At 35.8% G+C, this 20,851-nt stretch overlaps 1 protein-coding gene across 1 annotated transcript in view; it reads right to left on the reverse strand.

Moving 5' to 3' along the window:
• The window catches only part of FSIP1 (fibrous sheath interacting protein 1), a 77,032-nt gene that overhangs the window by 20,265 nt on the left and 35,916 nt on the right, over positions 1–20,851 (reverse strand). Inside the window, exon 11 of the mRNA XM_088145059.1 lies at positions 16,794–16,928. Within this exon, the coding sequence (XP_088001185.1) occupies positions 16,794–16,928 (135 nt within the window). The remainder of the gene's footprint in view (positions 1–16,793; positions 16,929–20,851) is intronic.

Below are 20,851 nucleotides of genomic sequence, written 5' to 3' on the forward strand. Positions count from 1 at the left end.
GTTTTGAATGAGAAAGTTAGTTTAGCTAGTTTCCGTTGGTGGCTCTGAATTCTAGCATCATGAGCAAGGAAAGGAATACATGACTAAAGGCCTCTTTAGCCATATATTCAACAATATTTAAACATGTATAATTCTTATCAAGTCTTCTTTCTCTTAACTAAGAATCCCCAAATGTGTGAACCTAAATACATGCCTTTCCCATTGTAGCCCCTGCCCAATGGAACATCCTCCTCCTGGGGAACCAACAGGCCCCCACCCTTTTAATCTTCCAGAAAGTACACAAGACCTGGCTCTTCCCCCGGGCGCTGGGATAGGGTGAGGTCATAGTGGAAGAATGTGTGGTTATGGCGCCAGTTTTTTTCTGTTTTTCCTTTCTTGGTTTTATTGTTTTTGGGTTAGTTGTATATATGGTTTTTATTGTTGGGTGTAAGCCATCCAGAGTTTGGTTTTAAGATGGGTGGATATACAGATGCTTTAAATAAATAAATAAATAAATAAAACCTTTTGTTCGAGATAAGGTACTGAATACCATTGAAGGTTCTTGTCATCCTTTTATTTATTCTGAATGAGTCAAAATACTGTATTTTATATAGTTTGGAGAGGATGACTCTCTACTCAGTAAACAGAAGTGACAAACTTGCAGTTGCAGTTTCACTGCTATGTGACAGTCTGCTGCAGGTAGCATAGACACAATCTTTCTTCAGTAGCATAAATATCCAGTGAAAAGCTAAAAAGAAGATATAATTGTTCTAGCTCAGTACCGTAAAGTCAGCAACAAAACTCTGACTATAAGCATGGTTCTCTGCCATGCATACACACCCTTTCTTTGGAACTGAGCCCAAAAGTATTACAGCGGTTTGCTTAAATAAACTCAACATTCACAGTAGGCTAGCTATTTATTTTACTTTTCAAGCATATTAGCAGTCTTATTCACAAAGATCCAAAGTAAGTAACAGCCTTTACTAATGCCAAATACTAAGAACACTGTAAAACATTTAGAAAACAAAGTCAGATATTTTTAAATGTAGTAGAAGCAGCAGCTTTGCTTATCCCTCGTGTACAGCCCATTCTTTTCTTTCAGAACTTCTGAAGTTTATCCCCTGAGTCTACCAGTTTTAAATATCTCTAGTAGCAACAGTGCTAGGAAAGATTCTGGAGATTTGAAAAGCTGCTGTCAGAACAGAACGCACCAGCTAGATGCTACCATGGTCTGATTCAACCATGCCGTGCAGAAAACTAAATTTGAAATAATGGGTGCCAACTGCTAGCCTCAAGTTCCACAAAGCCTCAACACATACCCTACATTTTACAGGAATTCAAAGAACACCAAGGACTCCACAGTTCAACCCTGAGCTACACATATTCTCTTCTATTGGTACACATGGAAGAGTTATGCACATTGTGTGAAAGTTTCTATACTGTAAAACTGTAAAAAGCAGCTTCATATAATCATCTGTGATTATATCTGTGGCAAATAGATGTTTCTGAAAAAAAAAAGAAGGAACATGTGGGTAGATTCCTGAACTGTACTACTTCAAGCTGTACAAGATAGATTGGGATGATGGGGGTAAATGTAAATGCTCTCACACAAAATAAATTCCATTCACACAAATGTAAAATATCACAGAAAAGCCTAGATCAAACTCTCCTTTACATAGTAGTTTCCCTTGTCTTCAAAGGAGCAATATAATGAAATATTCAACTGCAATATACAGTGGAACGTTTATAATCTAAAAGGATCAGTGCGATGAGGTAATTGGTTATAAGATCACAGAGACCCAGGTTCAACTCCAGCCTCAATCATGGATGCTCAATTCATGACTTTGCTCCAGTCATTATCTCTACATCACTGGTTTGTTGTTGTGGGGAAACTTTAGAAGAAGAAATGACATGTACAATGCCTGGAGCTTCTGACGGTAAGGTGGCATATATATAAATGAGAAAGCTGCACTGCCTGCTTTTGCTAACAAAAGGCTGTCAGCCACATCTTGAATGCATTTAATACTGATTGGTGGCCTGTCCACACAGCACCCTTATCCTTATACTGCCCTTGGACAGAATGCCCCTTTGCTTCTACCACCTGCTATAAATCTGTTTTTAAAAAATAAAACAAGCACCTAGTAAATTAAAATATGAAACTGAAAGGCAAAGACTTCTAATTTGACTGGCTTCTTAGGTTTGTGCAGCTTCAGTTAAAGCCAACCACCAAAAACTCAAGATACACAGTTTCAAACGTATCTGTTTGCAATAATTGCTTAACCAGCAGAAAATGCTGGATTCTAATTTCAAATCTCTGAGATAGAATGCATCTAGGATTCAGACAGAATTACCAAGGATAAATGCTATGCATTTGACATCTGAAAACCACACATAATTCTTATAGTTGAACAGAATTAGGTCAGAGAGAGAGAGATTTATGTCTAGACTAGTTTCTATACATTAAGTTTTCCGATCCGTACCTTACCCTAACCTTACCCCAAATGGTAAAAGTCATGGATTGTACTTATCGGGAGCTTGCATGATGTCACTTATAAAAATACAGTGTGATGAAATATGCTGGCCATGTGCAAATGCCTCTCAGAATCAGGCTTTTACTTCATACTTATCAAAACAGATGGGAATATTTTAAATTGCTCGCTTTGTCTGTTTTTAATCAGCCTGAAAAGACATTGTGCCATTTTAAGTGTCCAGAGACAGAGAGCAAAAAAATAAGTGAAAGATTAATGTTGACTCTTTTAAAAATGGAAGAAAAAAAGTGAATTTATTCCAGATCTATTCATATTATTCAAGACATTTATATTCTGGAACTTCTGTTTTATGATTTATAGTTTCCTAGGCATAGCAAAAATAAGATAATGCTACCTTTGTATATAAAATATGCTTACCATTGTCTGCTTAAAATAGTCCCTTTTATTGAAGTTAGTCTAGTATCATACATGGCGTAACTTCAGAGTAGACAGAAAATCATGGAGAACAGAGTTGCTTTTTAGTTTATTATAAAAAAACAAAAAAGTGTACATTTTTTTCTTCAATGCATTAGGATGCTATTATAGTTTCCTATTATTTACTTACTTACGTACTCATTTATTTATTTATTTATTTATATGTCGCATTTATATAGCTGCCCATCTTACACAAAGCAACTCTAGGCAGTGTACAACAATTAAATAAAGTAACAAGTAGATAAAAACAAGCATTATAAAAAGATAAGAATAAATAAAAACATTTTCTTTTTCTTTTTTAATTTAGATTTTAAAATACACAAACCCTATGGAGAGAGCAGAATATCACTCATAGTGGAGCCATCTAAGAATGTCTCCAGTTCCCAAAGACCCCAGGCCTGATGACATAATCAGGTCTTGAGGGACTTCCTAAATGACAGCAGGGAAGGGGCGACCCTAACTCCAGGAAGGAGAATGTTCCATAAGGAGGGAGCCATGGCAGAGAAGGCCCGTTTCCTGGGACCCATCAAATGCAAGTCCCTGACTGATGGAACCCATAGCATATCTTCCCTGCCAGATCTAATGGGAGAGGATGATGTAATTGAGCAGAGACAGTCCCTCAAATAACCTGGCCCATGCCATGAAGGGCTTTAAAGGTCAAAACCAACACCTTGAATTGGACCTGGAAGCAAACTGGCAGCCAATGCAACTTGTGAAGCAGAGGTGCAATATGTGCTGTTCTAGGAGGACACATAACTGCCTATGCCATTGCATTCTGCACCAGTTGAAGCTTCTTCAAGGGCAGGGTTATAGTAGTCCAATCTGGAGGTGACTAAGGTGTGAGTGACTGTGAGCAGAGCCTCCTCATCCAGGAAAGGGTGCAACTGGTACACAACATGGAGCTGTGCAAAGGCTGTCCTAGCCATGACTGCCACCTGCTCTTCGAGGAGGAATCGCGAGTCTAGGAAGACCCCAAATTGCGCACTGGGTCTGTCCAGGGCAGTACCATCCAGTACCAAAGATGGTATAGTCTCAGAACCAGCAGAACCCCAAACCCAAATCCACTCAGTCTTGCCAGGGTTCAGCTGAACCCTGTTGTTCCCCATCCAGACCCTCACAGTTTCCAGACACTGGGATAAGGCATCTGCAGCATCACTTAATTCACCAGGGCAGAGATGCATAGTTGAGTATCATCAGCATATTGATGATACCTCACCCTGTGGTGATAGATGAGCTCACCCAGCAGTCTCATGTAGATATTAAATAGGAGAGGGAAGAGCACTGAACCCTGCAACACCCCACATAGTAGGGGCCGAGGGCAGGACCTCTCCTCCCCAATCATCACCAACTGGAATCAACCCTGGAGAAAGGAGGTAAATCAGCACAGCACTGTGCCACTCACCCCCAGTCCCTTGAGCTGATCCAGAAGGATACCATGGTCAATGGTATCAAAAACTGCCAAGAGGTCAAGTAGGGCAAGGATGGATGCACAACCTCCATCTCACCCATGCCAGAGATCATCCAAAAGTGAGACCAATGCTGTTTATGTCCCATATCCAGGTCTGAATCCAGACTGAAAAGGATCCAGATAATCCACTTCATCCAAGACCCTCTGAAACTGTTGCACAACAACCTTCTCAACCACCTTACCCAAAAAAGGGAGGTTAGATCCTGGCAAAAGCAACTCTGGGTGGGGTACAACAATTAAAGTAACAAGTGGATAAAAACAAGCATTATAAAAAGATAAAAAGAAAAAAAATTATCAATTTTTTTTTAATTTAGATTTTAAAATACACAAATCCTGCTGAGAGAAAGTTGTCTAGTATGGTGGGATCTAGCAATGGCTTCTTATATTATATTTATATGCTGCTTTTCTATCATACTCAAGCTGGCCATACAAAGAATGTCTTATATGGACTTTTATCAAGACCTTAATTGACCAGGCTTGCTAAGCCTCACCAAGATTGCTATTTATGTATCATGTGCCTTCAGACAATGTTTGAGTGTTTCTAATCACATATAAAGAAAATAACTTAAGTGCTTTAGCTAACAAATATCTAGTATCAAGTATCATGTATACTTTAACAATCACATTCTCCCTATTGCATTAAATTTTGAATCTATATATTGGTACATTAAGTGTAGATTGCATATTTTCTGATTTTTCTGTAGACCTACGCAGCTGTACTATCTGTAGCCATTTGATCTTTAACTAAGCTTAGCAGATAAAATGGCTAACTCTATACAGTGAGCATCTTCACAGACAATATTTATAAATCAAGTTCCCATCAGAGATCCCTGCATTCCACATGCAAGGAATGAGCTGACAATGTGGGTCTTCCAGCCATTTTGGAAACTTGCAGAGTTAATAAGCTCAGAGGAAGCACTGCAATAACAGTCTCACAGTGCTTCCTCTGGAGGTATAGGGTACAGCAGCTACCCTTCTTCCATCCAGATGCCATGGCACTATAGCTACTTGGCTACTCTTCCTCCCATCCTCTTGCTACTCCATCCTTCCCTGCCAAATTGATGTTTGGCTCTGCTGTTGCCCAAATATGGCTTACTTCCCCCACTTTCTTCTCTCAATGCAGAAAGTTGATATGGCAAGGAGAAGAGTGAAAACTGTCTACTGCCATCTGATTTTGCTGCTCTTCCACTGCTGGTCAGCACAAGGATGGGAAGCTGCAAACATTTTCTGGGCACTGTGCAGCGGGGCAAAAATTATGATGAGGATTATAATTGGAGAAGGGCCATACTGGAAGGTGGCAGTGATACAGGTGCAGGATTGACCATTTTTTTAGGAGGGGGTGCAGGTAGATATGAAGCTGAAATGTTAGCAATAATCATTGTCACAGTTAATCTAGAAAGACAATCCCAACATTTAATATTTTGTTGACTTTAAAAAGTTTTTTTTTTAATTCTCAAAGTTATTTAAAATAAAAGTTAGCCAAGTAAAATACTTTAATCTAGTGAATAAAAACGTATCATAGACCATTGTAAAACAAATATAAAATAAATACAATAGATAGAACCTTGAATAGCAGATTGGAAATAACAACTGCAGGAAATCTTAAGTGCATCACTGTTTCTATTTCTACTCTACCTTTTTGTGCAGTTAGCACAATACTGGTACCTGAGTTTATATTAAATGCAACTTCATTTCTCTGGTGCTTACATTCAATATTTCTCATTATAATGCATAGTAAATTCAATTCCAAATGCAAAAATCTTACAGGTATTACATACAATATTGTATAGAAAAGACACAGCTTCTTTAAGGAAGTGCTGACAGGTGTTATAGAATGCTACCACAGGCTTCAAATCAGCTTTTCCCCACAAATCCAGAACACTGCCCAGCATATTTGTGTGAGTATCTTGGAAAATCATCTGGAAGGGAGCTTTGCTTGTAGAAACACCTCAGGTAAAGCTTTGCTCTTCAAAGCATCAAGAGAACCATATTCTCTTGAAGGTTCGGCAGAGTCACTTTAAGGCTTCTTTTGTGTGCTAAGAAGCTTTCTCAATTGGTAAATTTGACATTATCCATATTCTGCACACAACCATATTAGATGTAAACAGACTATCAATAATTCCTTTGAACATTTATAAGATACTAAATAATATTTTTGGCAAGAATTTCCTGTGAGATTCTCTCTGCATAAATAGCAATTATCCATTAGGAAAGGTGGATTCAATTTTATACATTTTCAATTTTAATGGATCAATCATCATAGCTTGAATAATGTGCTGGAACAAGTCTGCTGGCACCTTTTCTGGCTAACAAATTTTATTAAAAGGCATAAGCTTTTGTGAGCTATAGCTCACTCATGACTTTTAATAAAATTTGTTAGTTGGAATTGTCCCCCACATTTCACTAGCAGGAACAATACTCAGTTTATTTATAGGTAAAAGAAAACATGACAAAATATCTAGCTTTTAAGTGTTGCATAGAGATCCAGTCTAATCAATTCAAATGTTTTGTGGAAAAAAAGGAGTTAATCAAGGGGATGTTTTATGAATGTCAATTTCATACAGCATTCATTAGAACATTATTTTATTCAGTGCTTACTAAATACAGTGGTACCTCGGGTTACGAATTTAATCCGTTCCGTGACTCTGGTCACAACCCGATTTGTTCGCAACCCAAAGCCAATTTTCCCATAAGTTTCAATGTAATTACCGTTAATCCGTTCCAGCGTCTGTGGACCACGCGTCAAGGGCGGAAAAACGTCCGCGGACCGCATGGCAGGGCGGAAAAATGGCCGCGGACCATGTGGCAGGGGCGGAAAATGGCCGCGGACCAAGTGGCATGGGCTGAAAATGGCTGTGGACCACGTGGCACGGGTGGAAAAATGGCCGCAGACCACGTGTCATGGGCGGAAAATGGCCGCGGACCACGTGTCACAGCGGAAAATGGCCGCGGATCCAGTTCGTACCCCAAGGCAGAGTTTGCAAACCAAGGTAAATTTTTGCGGCCGGAGCTGGTCGCAACCTGAAAAGTTCGTAAGCAGAGGCGTTCGTAACCCGAGGTACCACTGTATAAATGACTCCACCAATTAGACTGTGGTTCACTATAAATAATTAAATTATATGTTCTTGAGTTTAAATGTTTTAGAATACAAATGAAACAAAGTGAATAAGGCATCTCACTGGAGAAGAAAGAAAAGGATTAAGAACAGTTACACTTGTATTTAAATGAAAAACAAATTTTCCCAATGTACAAATATTGTAATTATAAAACTCAAGCAGCTCTGATTGTATCTATAAAATATGGATTATTCACAATTAAATCCAAGCTATTCTGGACCTTTCATGCTATTGCTACATTTCATATACTGCCGCGTGCTTCACTGGTTGTAGTTTTAAAAAACCTTAAATATGACATTCTCTGTTAAAGCAATGTTTTCAGCTGCCTTTATTAAATTTACAAAGTACTGATTAATCTAGTGTAATCTAGGTTTAATGATTTGCAGGCAGCATTTATCATATAGAATTTAAATAGAAATATGCTGAAGTACTGATGAAGATTGAATAATTCTTTATTTCAGAGGGAAGAAAAATATGTCAAACATGCTATTTGCCCAGAATTTCAGTGGAAATGTTTATATGACAGCTTGTGGCTTATGTAGACTAAATTACCTCATTGCAGGAGGCATTTAATTTGCCAAGTTTGTGTTAATGATTAATTGAATTATATTTTAAAATGCAGTCGCTCTTGTAGGCAATTGGTTGCTAGATTACTTTGTTCCAATAATTAACTTTTTGTACTAAACAAGTTCAGCAAGACCCAAAAACGGAGCAGAAGAGATCATTTTATTTTCTTCTGTTGTTTAAACTAAGGATTCTCTTGGACCAACTTTCTCAAACTTTTCAAGACTATGGAACACAAAGCTGTATTTTTTAAGAATAAAAAAGTATGTTAAAAATAATACAAGGCTCATGGAAATGTTTAATAATGATTTTACATTATATATAATACACTGCTCATAAATCTTAATGGGATATATGAGTTTGCATTTGAAAGCAACAATATTTAGAATGAGATCTGTTACACAGGATGTCTTAGAATTGCATTAACATTCAGCCTATACATTTGGTCTTGGTTACAGAGAGTAAAACTGAAGCTGAAAATCCACTATTTACACACAAAAGCAATGTTTGAAGGAAATGTTAGTTAAGACCTTAATTGCTTTAGAAGATGCTAATTGAACACCTTTTTCTTGTTCCACAGAGCACAGTTTAAGAAATATTACTCCAGTTATTAGACATATAAGCACAACCTGCAATTCCAAAAAGGCCAAAAATAAATTACATGATGACTCTTGTCCAGATTAACTACAGTAAATAGTGAGAAAGTGACAATTTTGTAAATACAGAATACAAAATTGATTCCATCATATCTCCTCTTTCTCAGTGCATTTTGATTCCAGTCAAGTTTTTAGTAACAGTTAAGCTAAAAGAAAAATCTGGAGAAGCAAACTGGGGGAGGTGTTAACACCTGCTGACTTTGCACATGGTCACACCACAAGCTTTGCTACTTTTGGCTGTATGTGTGATGTCACAATGGATGTAGGAAAGGGATGGGGCTTGGATTGCAAATGCAGCTGCTTTCATCATTTTGACCACCGGTACCCCCCAACCCTTTGCAGACACCACTGCCTCTGATGTGGATATTAAAGTGTCCACAGACATATGCTCTGGCTTCTGCAGTCAAAATTCAAGAACCATCAGAGGGCCAACAAAATAAACTTGATATATAGAGGGGGAAAGAATTTCTTTAAATATGGGTAGAGAGGAAGCTGATTAGTTTGAAGGTATGCAAGTATGCGCTAAATGTACAATATATTGATCATACCCACTTGCCCCTTGTCCTTTGAGGTACTGAAATATTTCTCAATAGCCAAATGTAGTCTTCAGCTGAAAACGTTTATGGCACCTAGCTTATATAGGAAAGGGCTCCAGTGAAATAACATAAAAAGAAGCACACAATTAAATTTTTTTACTATACTATTTCACAGAATTATATTTTTTAAAATTATTTGAACAACAGAATACATAACCTATGCAGTCCTCAGAAAAGCCAGATTAATTCCAAAATTATTTGATAATCCTTTTGCTTAGTATGTTGTCAAACTCATTGCAAATGATGACTATATAAACCTTATCAATCTTGACTTGAACCAAAACAAAAGTTTTAATTGTGTCAAATATAAGAATATAATTCATTTAAATAATTATAAAGTACAGGCTTTCCTTCCCCCATCTGATTTTAAAAATTAGTTAAAATTTACTCAAGTAAGAATATATATGGTTTAAATCTTACAAATGCAAGATGAAATACAATGAACTGCAATGAATTAACCTTGAATGGATTAAACTCATTCTTGGAATGTTATTACTGAGAGTATGTTGTAAAGAAATAATGAACTTTCTGTTTGCACTGCAGCTAAATAGCTTCAATTTACTTTTGACCAGACTGAATAGAAAGAAAGGGCCAGCATTTCAAACTGTGGCGTTCTAAACATAATTAGCCTGAATTATGCCTGTTTCACTGTGCAGAATCTGGTTACTGGCATAAAGGATAATTCTGTATCAAGCTTATTTAACTGCTTAATTTATATGGTAATTAAACAGCATACTCAAAGTAGAGTCTGCCAAACTCAAGGTGCCACAATAATAAAAATTGAACCATGTTATAATATTGCTGAAATGTTAACTAAAAAATTATTTGTCTCTTTTTCCAGCTATAAAATGGGGTTCCTGTTATAACTACCATGGAATTTTAATAGCACTGCATAGACAGCAATTTTGTAACACATGGGCAAAACAACAGTGTTTCACATCATTTAATAAACCCTTGAGATTTGCTTAGTTCCAGTTCTCTCATTGGCTAGATTTTATGGTCTGCTGGCTCCATCTGACCTTCAGAATACTGGAGTACATCCATAACAAAAGCAGGAAAAAATCACTAGAAACAAGTGATATGTATTTGCATTTGATTTATTTGATGAACAAGATACAGTGAATATTTATGGTTTAATGAAAAGAATTTGCTCAGTGACTTTAGCTTTTGTGAATAAATGTATTCATTTTCAGAGCACTTATTTGCTTCAACCTATTATTCTTGCAAAGGTAACAACATTGAGATCTAAATGCGTAGTGGAACTCCTACAAACTTACACGAAGAGGAGCTTCTGTTTCCTTTCCACAATAGCAGTACAACTCTTTTACATTTACACAAATTATCAAATTACAGGGAATTTGATTAATCTATTTTATTGTTGCTTGCAGTCTTGAATAACAAATGGAATAGACTGGATGTGGGGGGGAGAATAAAACCTGGTGGTCTTAATATTCATTCATGTCTATGTATTGTTTTCCTATTTAATTTATAATCTCTCTCTTCCTCTCTCTAGTTTTTAGGCAGGGATATCATAGGCATCTGTGTGAACAGGCACCAAATACAATCATAAATAGAGTGGGAGAAAAAAGCACCTATGTAGTCTTGGGTTGTTTGCTTGCAGACGTTTCATTACCGAACTAGGTAACATCACCAGCATGAGCTATGCCTGTTATTCCACTGTGAGTAACTATTGCTGTTTTTAGAATTTGGAAAAAATAAATGGAATAATTTTAGCTTTGAATAACATCACTTAAAACAAGATTTCGATTTTTATCCCTGATTAGCAGTAAAATTCAAGCTGTTCTACCTGATTATGGCAAATAATGCTTCCTTTATGAACAAGTTAGGATATCTTTTGGTTTGATATCCTGATTCCTTAAATTATGGTTTCAACAAATTAGTATTTAAGCTTAGTTGTAATAAACAATTTGTTCCTAACTAATAACAGAGCAATTAAATATCCTCCTTTCACATGCAAAAAACCCCCAACAACTGAAAGAGCAAGGTTTGTTACTACACTTATAGCAATGTAAAATGTGACTGTTCAATAACTTCAAACATTTGATTAAAATAATTTCAGTTAATAACTGTTTTCTGTTGCATGTTGCTTACAGAAGAAAATACATATGAGGGACACTGCTGACCTTGCACAACCTCACAATACCATGGGATTCCAGTGGACTAAGAAAACAAACCAAATTAACGCTGCAAGTTAATTAATTTGGCTTCTGCTCAGAGAATGTAGTGTGACAATATTTTCACAATACTTCTTTTCTGCTACAGGATGGAGCAGCTTCCCACTGGCAGGAACTGGAAGGTGAAAGAACATGGAAAGAGGAATAACAGTCCCAGATAAGAGGAAATGAACTGAGCTCAAATTAAATAATCTGGAGTAGAATAAGGTTTGATAAGGATGTTGTTTTTCTTATATTGACTTAAAATATAATTATTTGGGTTAGGATGGTGGTTGAGTCTCTATGGTTTTTGGTTCTTTCTTCCAGTCAGCTGTATTCTTTTTCTTTGATATATATTGCCTCTTTTTAAATTTTAATTGTAAGCAGTCCAGAGTCACTGTAGACTTGGGTAGCCTCGAAATTGAAATAATAATAATAATAATTATTATTATTATTATTATTAGGGTTATTATTATTATTATTATTATATATAGAAAAGAAAAGAAAATTACAAGTTTTTAAGCAATTCAATTTACTTAAAAACTTAATGTAAAAGGTACATCAAAAGATATCTCTCTATATGTTCAAAGTTAAAACATTCATTTATTAACGTAAATGTATTTATTTTTGACTAAAACATGTCCTGTATTACAAAGGAATTAAAATTAAAAAAAAATAATGATAGATTGATCATATCTAACAACAGGTTAGAATTTTAGAACAGTAGAATTTTGAACTTTACTAGAATTCCTCTTAAAAACTTCCTTGGTCCACCTATAAAAATTATTATCCTAATTTTAATAATTACTTGTTTGGGATGTGTGTCTTGCATCTCCAACATTTAAAGCATCTCCTATTTTTCATTAAAAACTCTGGAAAACTGCATTATTATAAGATTTTTATCCTGCCTTTTTAAACTCAAGGCAGCAAACATACTTAGTACTCCTGCCTCCTATTTTCCCCACAACGACAATCCTGTGAGATGAGTTGGGGCTGGAGAATGGCTGGCCCAAAGTCACCCAGCTGGCTTTCATGCCCAAGGGAAGCCTAGAGCTCACAGTCTCCTGGTTTATAGGCCAGCACCTTCACCACTACACCAAACTGACTCTGTGTTTTTTCAATAGCAAAACTCTCCTTCTATTCTATACCACTTTATTCTAAACTCACACATCCTCTCTATTATATGCTCAGCATCTACCTTCCAAATTCTACAAAAACCCACAACCACTGCTGCAAAGTGTCTTCCTGCTTAAGATACTATTCACATCTAAGTTGCTTTTTGTTCCTGAGAAGTTTGCTATGACTGCTCATTGTAGCATGTAAAGTGGGGGGAAAAATCTAGTAATTTGCAAATATTTTGTATTAGTGCAGCAAACGTTCCAAAATTTTAAATATATAACTTTTTTTGGAAAAAAAATCACCATTATTGAAATTGGTATGCTACCTATGCAGCTAGTTCAACTAGGACATTTCACCTAAACTCCACCCCAATTCATTCTTTTAGTTTGATGAGAAGTGAACTTTACAGAAAGCCTATCCATAAAGGACCATGACAGTAGGAATCTTGATCCAGACCAAATATATAGGGAAAACCTGGAGATCAAAGTAAGAATTCTGGGAAGAAGAAAAACTATGGATAACTCAGAGTACATTAGGCCAAGTTCAGTTCTTTTGAATTGGTTGAGTTATATGTTTGTTGCTATGCTTCCATGCCTCTTAGTTTTGTTTATTATATTCTTTTAAAGTTAAGGATATTGCCCTGTACTCACTTGAGAGGGAAGGTGGTTTATAAATTTATTTTAAACACATAAACATATTCATTCAGTTTTCTAAAATTAAAAAAAAATCATAAGAATAAATTTCAGCTCAGTAAATTAAATTTATAATAAGCAGTTTCATGTCTATGCAGAAGTACTCCTTCAAGAAGCTTACTGCCTTAAAATTACCCTCAATATATTGTAAAATACGAATGCCTTCAGAAAATTCACAAAACATACGAAGTAATAAATAACTGTTCAATCTACAATTCAATTTGTTATCTCTAAAATGTCACAACACTCTTGTTTTTACTGAGAAACACTGCTGCACATTTCTTAGGCATATTGGTTTGAAGCACTGAGGACTGATATCTCCACCCCATGTTTGAAAAGGATGCAGGACAGGAATTGTTTGGAATCCATGTCCTTAAGGAAATGAACTGCAAAGTGAGGAAAGCAGAAGCTGGAGAGGACTTCTTCGCTTCATCTTCCATCAATTGTAACTGTGTTGCCCTTTGTCTGTTATACCAAGTATACAAGATGGTAAAAATCTTCTCCTCCCAGCTTCTATACAGGTAGTCCCCGGGGTAAGAACGTCCAGTTTACAGAAGACTCATAGTTAAGAGCAGAGCCTATTGTAGCAAAATTTTAGTTAAATGCACAATGGTGCAAGTTAATTACACAATACTACTTATACTGTATTATACAATAATACTGTTCTGGCTTACATACAAATTCAGCTTAAGGACAAACCTTGGGAACGGAACTCATTCTTAAACTGGGCACTACCTGTAATTCCACCCAATGATATTTTCTGTCTGGAACTCTTTGCTCTATCACTTTAACAGATCTTATACTTTCATTTGAACTTTACTTCCTCACTGTTCTTCCTTCCTCCTTGCTCTTCTCCCACTGTTTTTTCATTACTCCTCCTGACTCAGAATCTCATCTTCCTGAAAAGCTGGTCCTGCCTGCAATTTGTTGCTCTATCTTGTCCTCTATCTTGTCTTTGAATCCTTCTATTTTTTTCCCCTGCCCCTCACCCCTTGCAGATGCCAGTTTCTCTGCTCATACAGTCAGCTTTCTAACTAGCTTGCTAAAATTATGAACAGTTATTGGACTCTCTGCAGTGTTATATAATAGTATAAACAGTTATTAGTACATATTTTGTATAATCATTCTGCAATCCTTACATACAACATATCACAAATTTTATATTAAGAAAATATTTTCTTAGCTGTGTTTTAATAATGAGCTCAAGAAGCCAGCGGCAACCACAGCAAACTGCGATGATGCCAGAATGATTGCATGTGTATGATGATGTGCAATTTCTGCCATTTTGCATTTGTGTCCTGATGTCTGCAGCAAGTAGGCAAGTTATGGAATTTGCATAATGAAATAATGCATATGTCATAATTTGCCTTCTCTTGTCCCTCCCTGCAGATGATCCAAAAAACTCTTGCAATAAGTAATGAAGTAAAATGAGCAACAAAGTAAAATAATGAACTAAAAAAGCTAAATGAATACAGCACATAGCAAAACTTGCAGAAATGTATATAAGGCTGGTATGTGAGTTTGGGGAAAGGAGAATGAATAAGGCATGATCCTTAGTAGAATAATTATTGATATCTCAAACATATCTCTATTTTCATCTACACTATATTGGTAAATCTGCATCTGAATCACAGAGTCATTATTTTTCTACCATAATCATACAGCTTTTTCTTTTTCTTGCTTACAAACTGTCCCAATACCTTATGTACCTCTTTTGAAAATGAGGGTCAAAAGTACTAAAAAGTTTTCACAGTATAAAGGAATGCCATCCTGGCTCTAGGCTATGCAACAATGCAGGTGGTTTATTTGTTTATAATTTAATAAGTGAAGAATAGTTTCTACTTCCATAAGGTCTTATGGGCATTCTCTCAAGTCAAGAAAAAAATGTCTGGTATGCGGAGGAGGAGTGGTGAGTATATGCTAAACAAATTCCAAGAACAGTTTTATACTAATCAGACCTTGAAACTGACCTGTTAACATTCATTGTATTTTAATGAATCAGTAGCCCAAAGCATTCCAAAGTTCAGCCATTGGTTATTGCAGACTAAGCCACCAATCTGAGGATTCCTGTGCAGGCTTGTATTCCCATAAATAGCAAGGGTCAGTGACCAAGTGGGAGAAAGTGGGCAAAGGTCAATAGCAGAAAGAAATTACACAGCCTGGATTTGTTTTGTTTGGAGACTTGACTACTCATTAAACTGACATTACAAAACTGACACAAACTATTTTAGATTTGCCATTCTAAGAATTTTGATGAAAAGATAGCTCAATTGTTGTTCTGGCAAGTGTAAATCCCATGTTATGAGATTAATTTATATTAAAACATAAGATCAACTAGGCGGCAATCTACTTCTCAAACGTAAAAAGTGAAATTATTGACAAGCAAACATGAAATAAGTTCATGTAATGTTTACAATCAATGTCCTTCATTCTCAGATTGGCTTTTCTTACCCTACTTTAAATAAGATAAAGCCTTTTTTTCTTACAAAAAATCTCACTGTTTCCTGCATTAATTGAAAGCACTTGCTGGATTAGAATGCTTCATGGGAATGATATAATACAGTGAAGTGCCATCTTTTCAAGACACTCTTCAGTAATAAAAAAAATAGCCAATCTTTCTCCTCCTTCTACTTCCTTCAGTTTTTAAAATGGGGAGAGGCACAGAGACTATTGTCTTCTTTTTAGCCTCTGATGTTTCTACTGGTTTATTGGTCCCCCAATATGATGTTGAAGAAGCAGGATAGAAAGTGTATTGACACCTTTGAACGTTGGTGTTAGAGAAGATTCCTGAGAATACCATGAACAGCCAAGAAAACAAACAAATGGATTATCAAACAACTCAATCCAGAGTTCTCACTTGAGGCACAAATGACAAGGCTCAAATTATCTTACTTTAGACACATTATGTGAAGACTTAGCTCTCTGGACAAGGCTGTAATACTGGGAAAGGTGGAAAGAAAGAGAAGAGGACCACCAGCAGCAAGATGGATGGACTCCATTATAGTGGTGATGGGTACATTGGAAGACTTGAAGGACCAGGTTAGGGCAGATCATTGTGGAGAAAATCAATCTATGTGGTCATTAAAAGTTGAGCCCTGACTTGATGGCACATAATCAGACAATCAATCAGTCAATCAATCTGATGTAGTTTTAGCTATATACAGTGTTAAGATAGGAAATAAAGGGACTTGTTTTTAAATATCTTTAGAAAGCTGTTTTTTTAACACTAAATTTTAACTGGTTATACAATTTAATCTGTTTCATTTTATCTTAACATGATACATGCTATACAGTATAAATGTATATATAAGCAGAATACACATTTATTTCTAATCTACTTAGACACATTAATCTATTTGTTATTAAGCTTACAGAAATATTGCAACAAAACATTTAGAATCTAATCAGTGTGTGCAAATTTTTCTTATGCTTTGTATATATTATTTTTAAAAATTAATAAACTTACAGTTTCTCCTAGATTTTTCAGCTGCTGGTCGATTTCTTTAAGCCTGTTTTGCTGATCACGTTCTTCTTTAGTGTCTCTTAAGACCTTTTCACCTGGAATTGTTTTCAGCTTTCTATTTGCATAAGCCAAGGATTCCTTTAAAAAGCAAATAATAATGAAAACACTGTATTGTAAAAAAAATAAATAAGAAGACTATCTTGACCAACCCCTTGTTACTGAAGCATGGCCCCCATACATTAAATGTCTCCTACAAATTAGCCTGTGTATAAGATTATATGATACAATCAATAGAAAACAGTAGCAGTGATAGTGCCCTTAAGAATGTGCTTAGTAAATCGCCAGTTCACTTATGTGTGCTAGGTATTAATTGGAAAGGAGACAAGTCTGGGAAAATTCATTTGCAACTCCAAGTTTGGCTAAAATTTGAGTTTGGTTCCAAAATAATTAGAGTATATATAATGTTGTGGAAGATGTAAAGTTGTCCCATTTCTGTTCCAAAATATAAAGCAAAATTAGTCATGCCAGCAATGAAAAAATAATTTATACACCTCATTAGAGTAAGACATTTTCTAGAATCCTAATTGAGGTATTAACTTTTCTTGGCAAACCAAAGTTATGAACCTATGTATAAGTCTGATTTTCAAAAATTCTTCAAATGTATTTACACAATGAGCTTAACTGGGGGTGGGGGGAAATGGCATTAAATGTGTCATGTGAGCAACCTAATATAATTAAATAATCACAACAACTAACCGAAAGAGGTTTAGTTTTTAGCCCCAAATAACCCCATGTCAGTGTGAAGCTAAACTAACCCCCTTCTGCTTAACAGTACTGTACAAAGTGCGTACTGAAAGGGTTACCTATCCTTTCCTGCTTCCAAAATAGAAATAAGCTCCTAGAGCAACTCTGTGAAATCAGCTTCTCTAGGCAGTTTGTCTGTTTCAGAGTACAGAAACAGTGTCAAGTTGAACCAAGGACCCTATTAAATATTACTGGTATAAAGAAGCAACAGCTGAACCTCATTTACAAATGTAAACTTTTTAATTAGAAAATCAATCTGTTAAATATATTTTATAGGAAAAACACTGAGGCCCCTTAGTACATAGAAAACAGAAGATGTCAGCACAAAAAAGGTCGGAGACAGGGTTTTTTTTAAGTACTAGGTCAAATAAAAGAGAACAGAAGATAAGCTTGGCAGGTTTACTTAGAATTTCATTGGGGAGTTATTCTGTAATCAGTGTTTCCCATAGCATTTGTATAAACAGAATTATTACATATGTACATTCAGAATTATTGCAAGCTGAGATCTATGTATAGCACATGCAATGATCTGTTTACACTGCATTTGTCTTACATTTCAAATGAAGTATGAAATGAACCTATTCTTATCTGTTTGATTATCAGGATTAGAAAATGGAACAAGGGACAAGAATAGTATTCTTCATCATTGGAATGAAAGTTTCAATGAAGTTCAGTTTTTTACTTTCTTTCCACCTTCTCACTTGTTGCTATGACATCATTTATACCTTGAAGTTAAAGCAACTGAGTTGGGTATTTGGCAAATATGATCAAAGATAATGTCTGGCTACACATGATACGAATCTAGATGTCTTTTCAAAATTTGCCAAAATAAAACAATCCAAAGCTTAATTAAAACTGAATATTCATGATATAAGGCATACCTTTCTTCTAGTATTGTGTAACTTAAGCCAAAACATCAAACAAAATTTAAAATATCTAGATTTGATGAACAACAGAAAAGTTGCTAGTAGCAGCATTTTTCTGGAACATAAATACTCAGTCAGCAGGTATGCCAGAGAAACCAATGTTTTCCACAACCTTATAGGTTTACCATTATCAACTTGTTGAAATAATGAATGGAACTACATATCACACAAAGCCATGATTTGTTGGACCACGTTTTGTTAAATAAATCACAATCAGATGGATTCACCCAACATAACTCATTACCCATCCTTATACATTCCTGTGGATATACACAAAACAAAGGCAAAACACCCAAAGAAACTGCATTAAGGGTTTAACAGCTATACTATATTCCCCATTTATGATTTGGCATAAATCCTAAACCCAGAGAAGATAAAAGCTCACTATAGTTTTAATGCAGTCAACCTGTAATCAGTGGCTCTATGTAGCCCTGTTCCTAATTCAAGATCCTCTAGAAAGTTCTGTTTCTTATATGTAGCTTTACTGCTCACCAGAAAGAATTTAAAAATGCCTCCTGTAAAACACCTTGGTCAGAAGGAGAAATCCTCAGAGGTGCCTGCCTGAGGGCAAGGGGGACAAAAGACAAAAGCAGTGTTGTGCCATCACAAAGCAAGCTCCTTAAGTACAAAAGGGTTTTGAAGATTAAGTTCATGGAACATTATCTTCTGTTCATTGCCTATATAATATTCTGATGAGCAGTACACAGTATTACAGAAATATTTAATGTTACATGTTAAATTGTTAATTCAATCCTTTTCTTTGCAAGTAACTTTAAGGTTGTACAAAACCAAAATCCTTGGTCAAGAGTTGTAAAGACATCCCCAGGAGGACATGGCTCTTGAGCAGATAATATTTCTGCTGCTGTTACTTCAGGAAAAGAATTTGTCACAAAAGAGAGTCTGTACATGCACTGAATGCATCAGAGTCAGGTTATATTATTAAAAGAAATTAACAATATGCTTCCTTCCTGGATTTCTGCCTCAATTTTCTGCATTTACTTATCTGAAAACGGCTTTCATAAAAAGGGCATTCTGAGTACAAAGGATGCCTCCCTCCAAAGCAGTTCAAGACAGATAACTGCCTTCAGTACCAAATACAGGTAGTCCTCGGTTAAAGACCACTTGTTCAATGACCGTTCGAAATTACAACAGCATTGAGTAAGGAGACTTACAACTGGTCCTCAAAGTCCCTGTTGTCATGTGATAGCAATTCAAGTGCTTGGCAACTGGCTCACAATTACAACGGTTACAGTGTTCTGCAGTCATGTGATCACTAATTATGACCTTCATTGCCAGCTTCTGACAAGCAAAGTCAATGGGGAAGCCGGCATGAGGTCACAAGAGGCAATCACATGATGTCGTGCTTAACACCATGTGGGATTTGCCTAAGGACTGCAACTGAAACTGCTAGAACTGCCATTGTAAGTCAGCACAGTCATGTGATGTTGCACTTTACGGCCGCATCGCTTAATGGTGGAGTTCCTGGTCCCAATTACCATAGTTAACTGAGGACTACGTGTAAGGTATTCTGTTCACCTAAGCTAACATTTGCAGCGTGCAAACTAAATTAAGACACATGCAAAACTATAATTCTTTAATTAAACCGTATATAACAGGCAATGCTTAGGAGATAAAGATTTTGACCTGCTAAGTTTCCAAAATTAAAAACAATATAAAAATGGAAAAAGACTTTCCATCTTCTAACTGAACCCTTCCTATATAAAGTTATTAAATTTATTTCTTAACAATTAAACACACAAACTTAGAACTCCTATAGCCTTTAAACACAGTATAAAGTAATAGAAATAAAATATTTAAGCTGTTGATAATTATATGCATATAATGGCATTTGGGAATTGCTTTGAAATAGTCTGTGGTAGACAAATATGAATATTAACAGCATAGCAGAGGAGAAAATGTAGTTCATTTTGGCTACGTGGAAAAAAAAGAGACTATTTAAAAATGATAGTTATTTCAAATTATCTCCTTGTTGGGGCAGCTGGTCTCTATGAACTAGCTTAGATGAACATCATGGAGTAATACAGCTTGTACACTTTATATTTGCTGCAACATTCTCTGAGATATATTAGGCTCAATTTACCACAAAAGTTATTGCTTGGTGAACAGATAGATACAGTTGTATATGCATTACAGATTTACATACAGGCAAGTTGCAATCCATTTTGCAGGAGAACTGAGGAAAAAATAACAAGAGTCAAACATTTAAAGTAACATTTCTTCCAACAGTGAATTGAATATCCTCATAAAAAGAGAAATCACTGAGAAATTAATTAATACGCATAAGGAACCCTGAGTTTTGCAGCAGTACAA

The sequence above is a fragment of the Python bivittatus genome, unplaced genomic scaffold, assembly GCF_059951505.1.
Source record: "Python bivittatus isolate LINGU-HERP-01145 unplaced genomic scaffold, Pbiv_v1 ctg000480_np1212, whole genome shotgun sequence".
Taxonomy (NCBI): Eukaryota; Metazoa; Chordata; class Lepidosauria; order Squamata; family Pythonidae; genus Python; species Python bivittatus.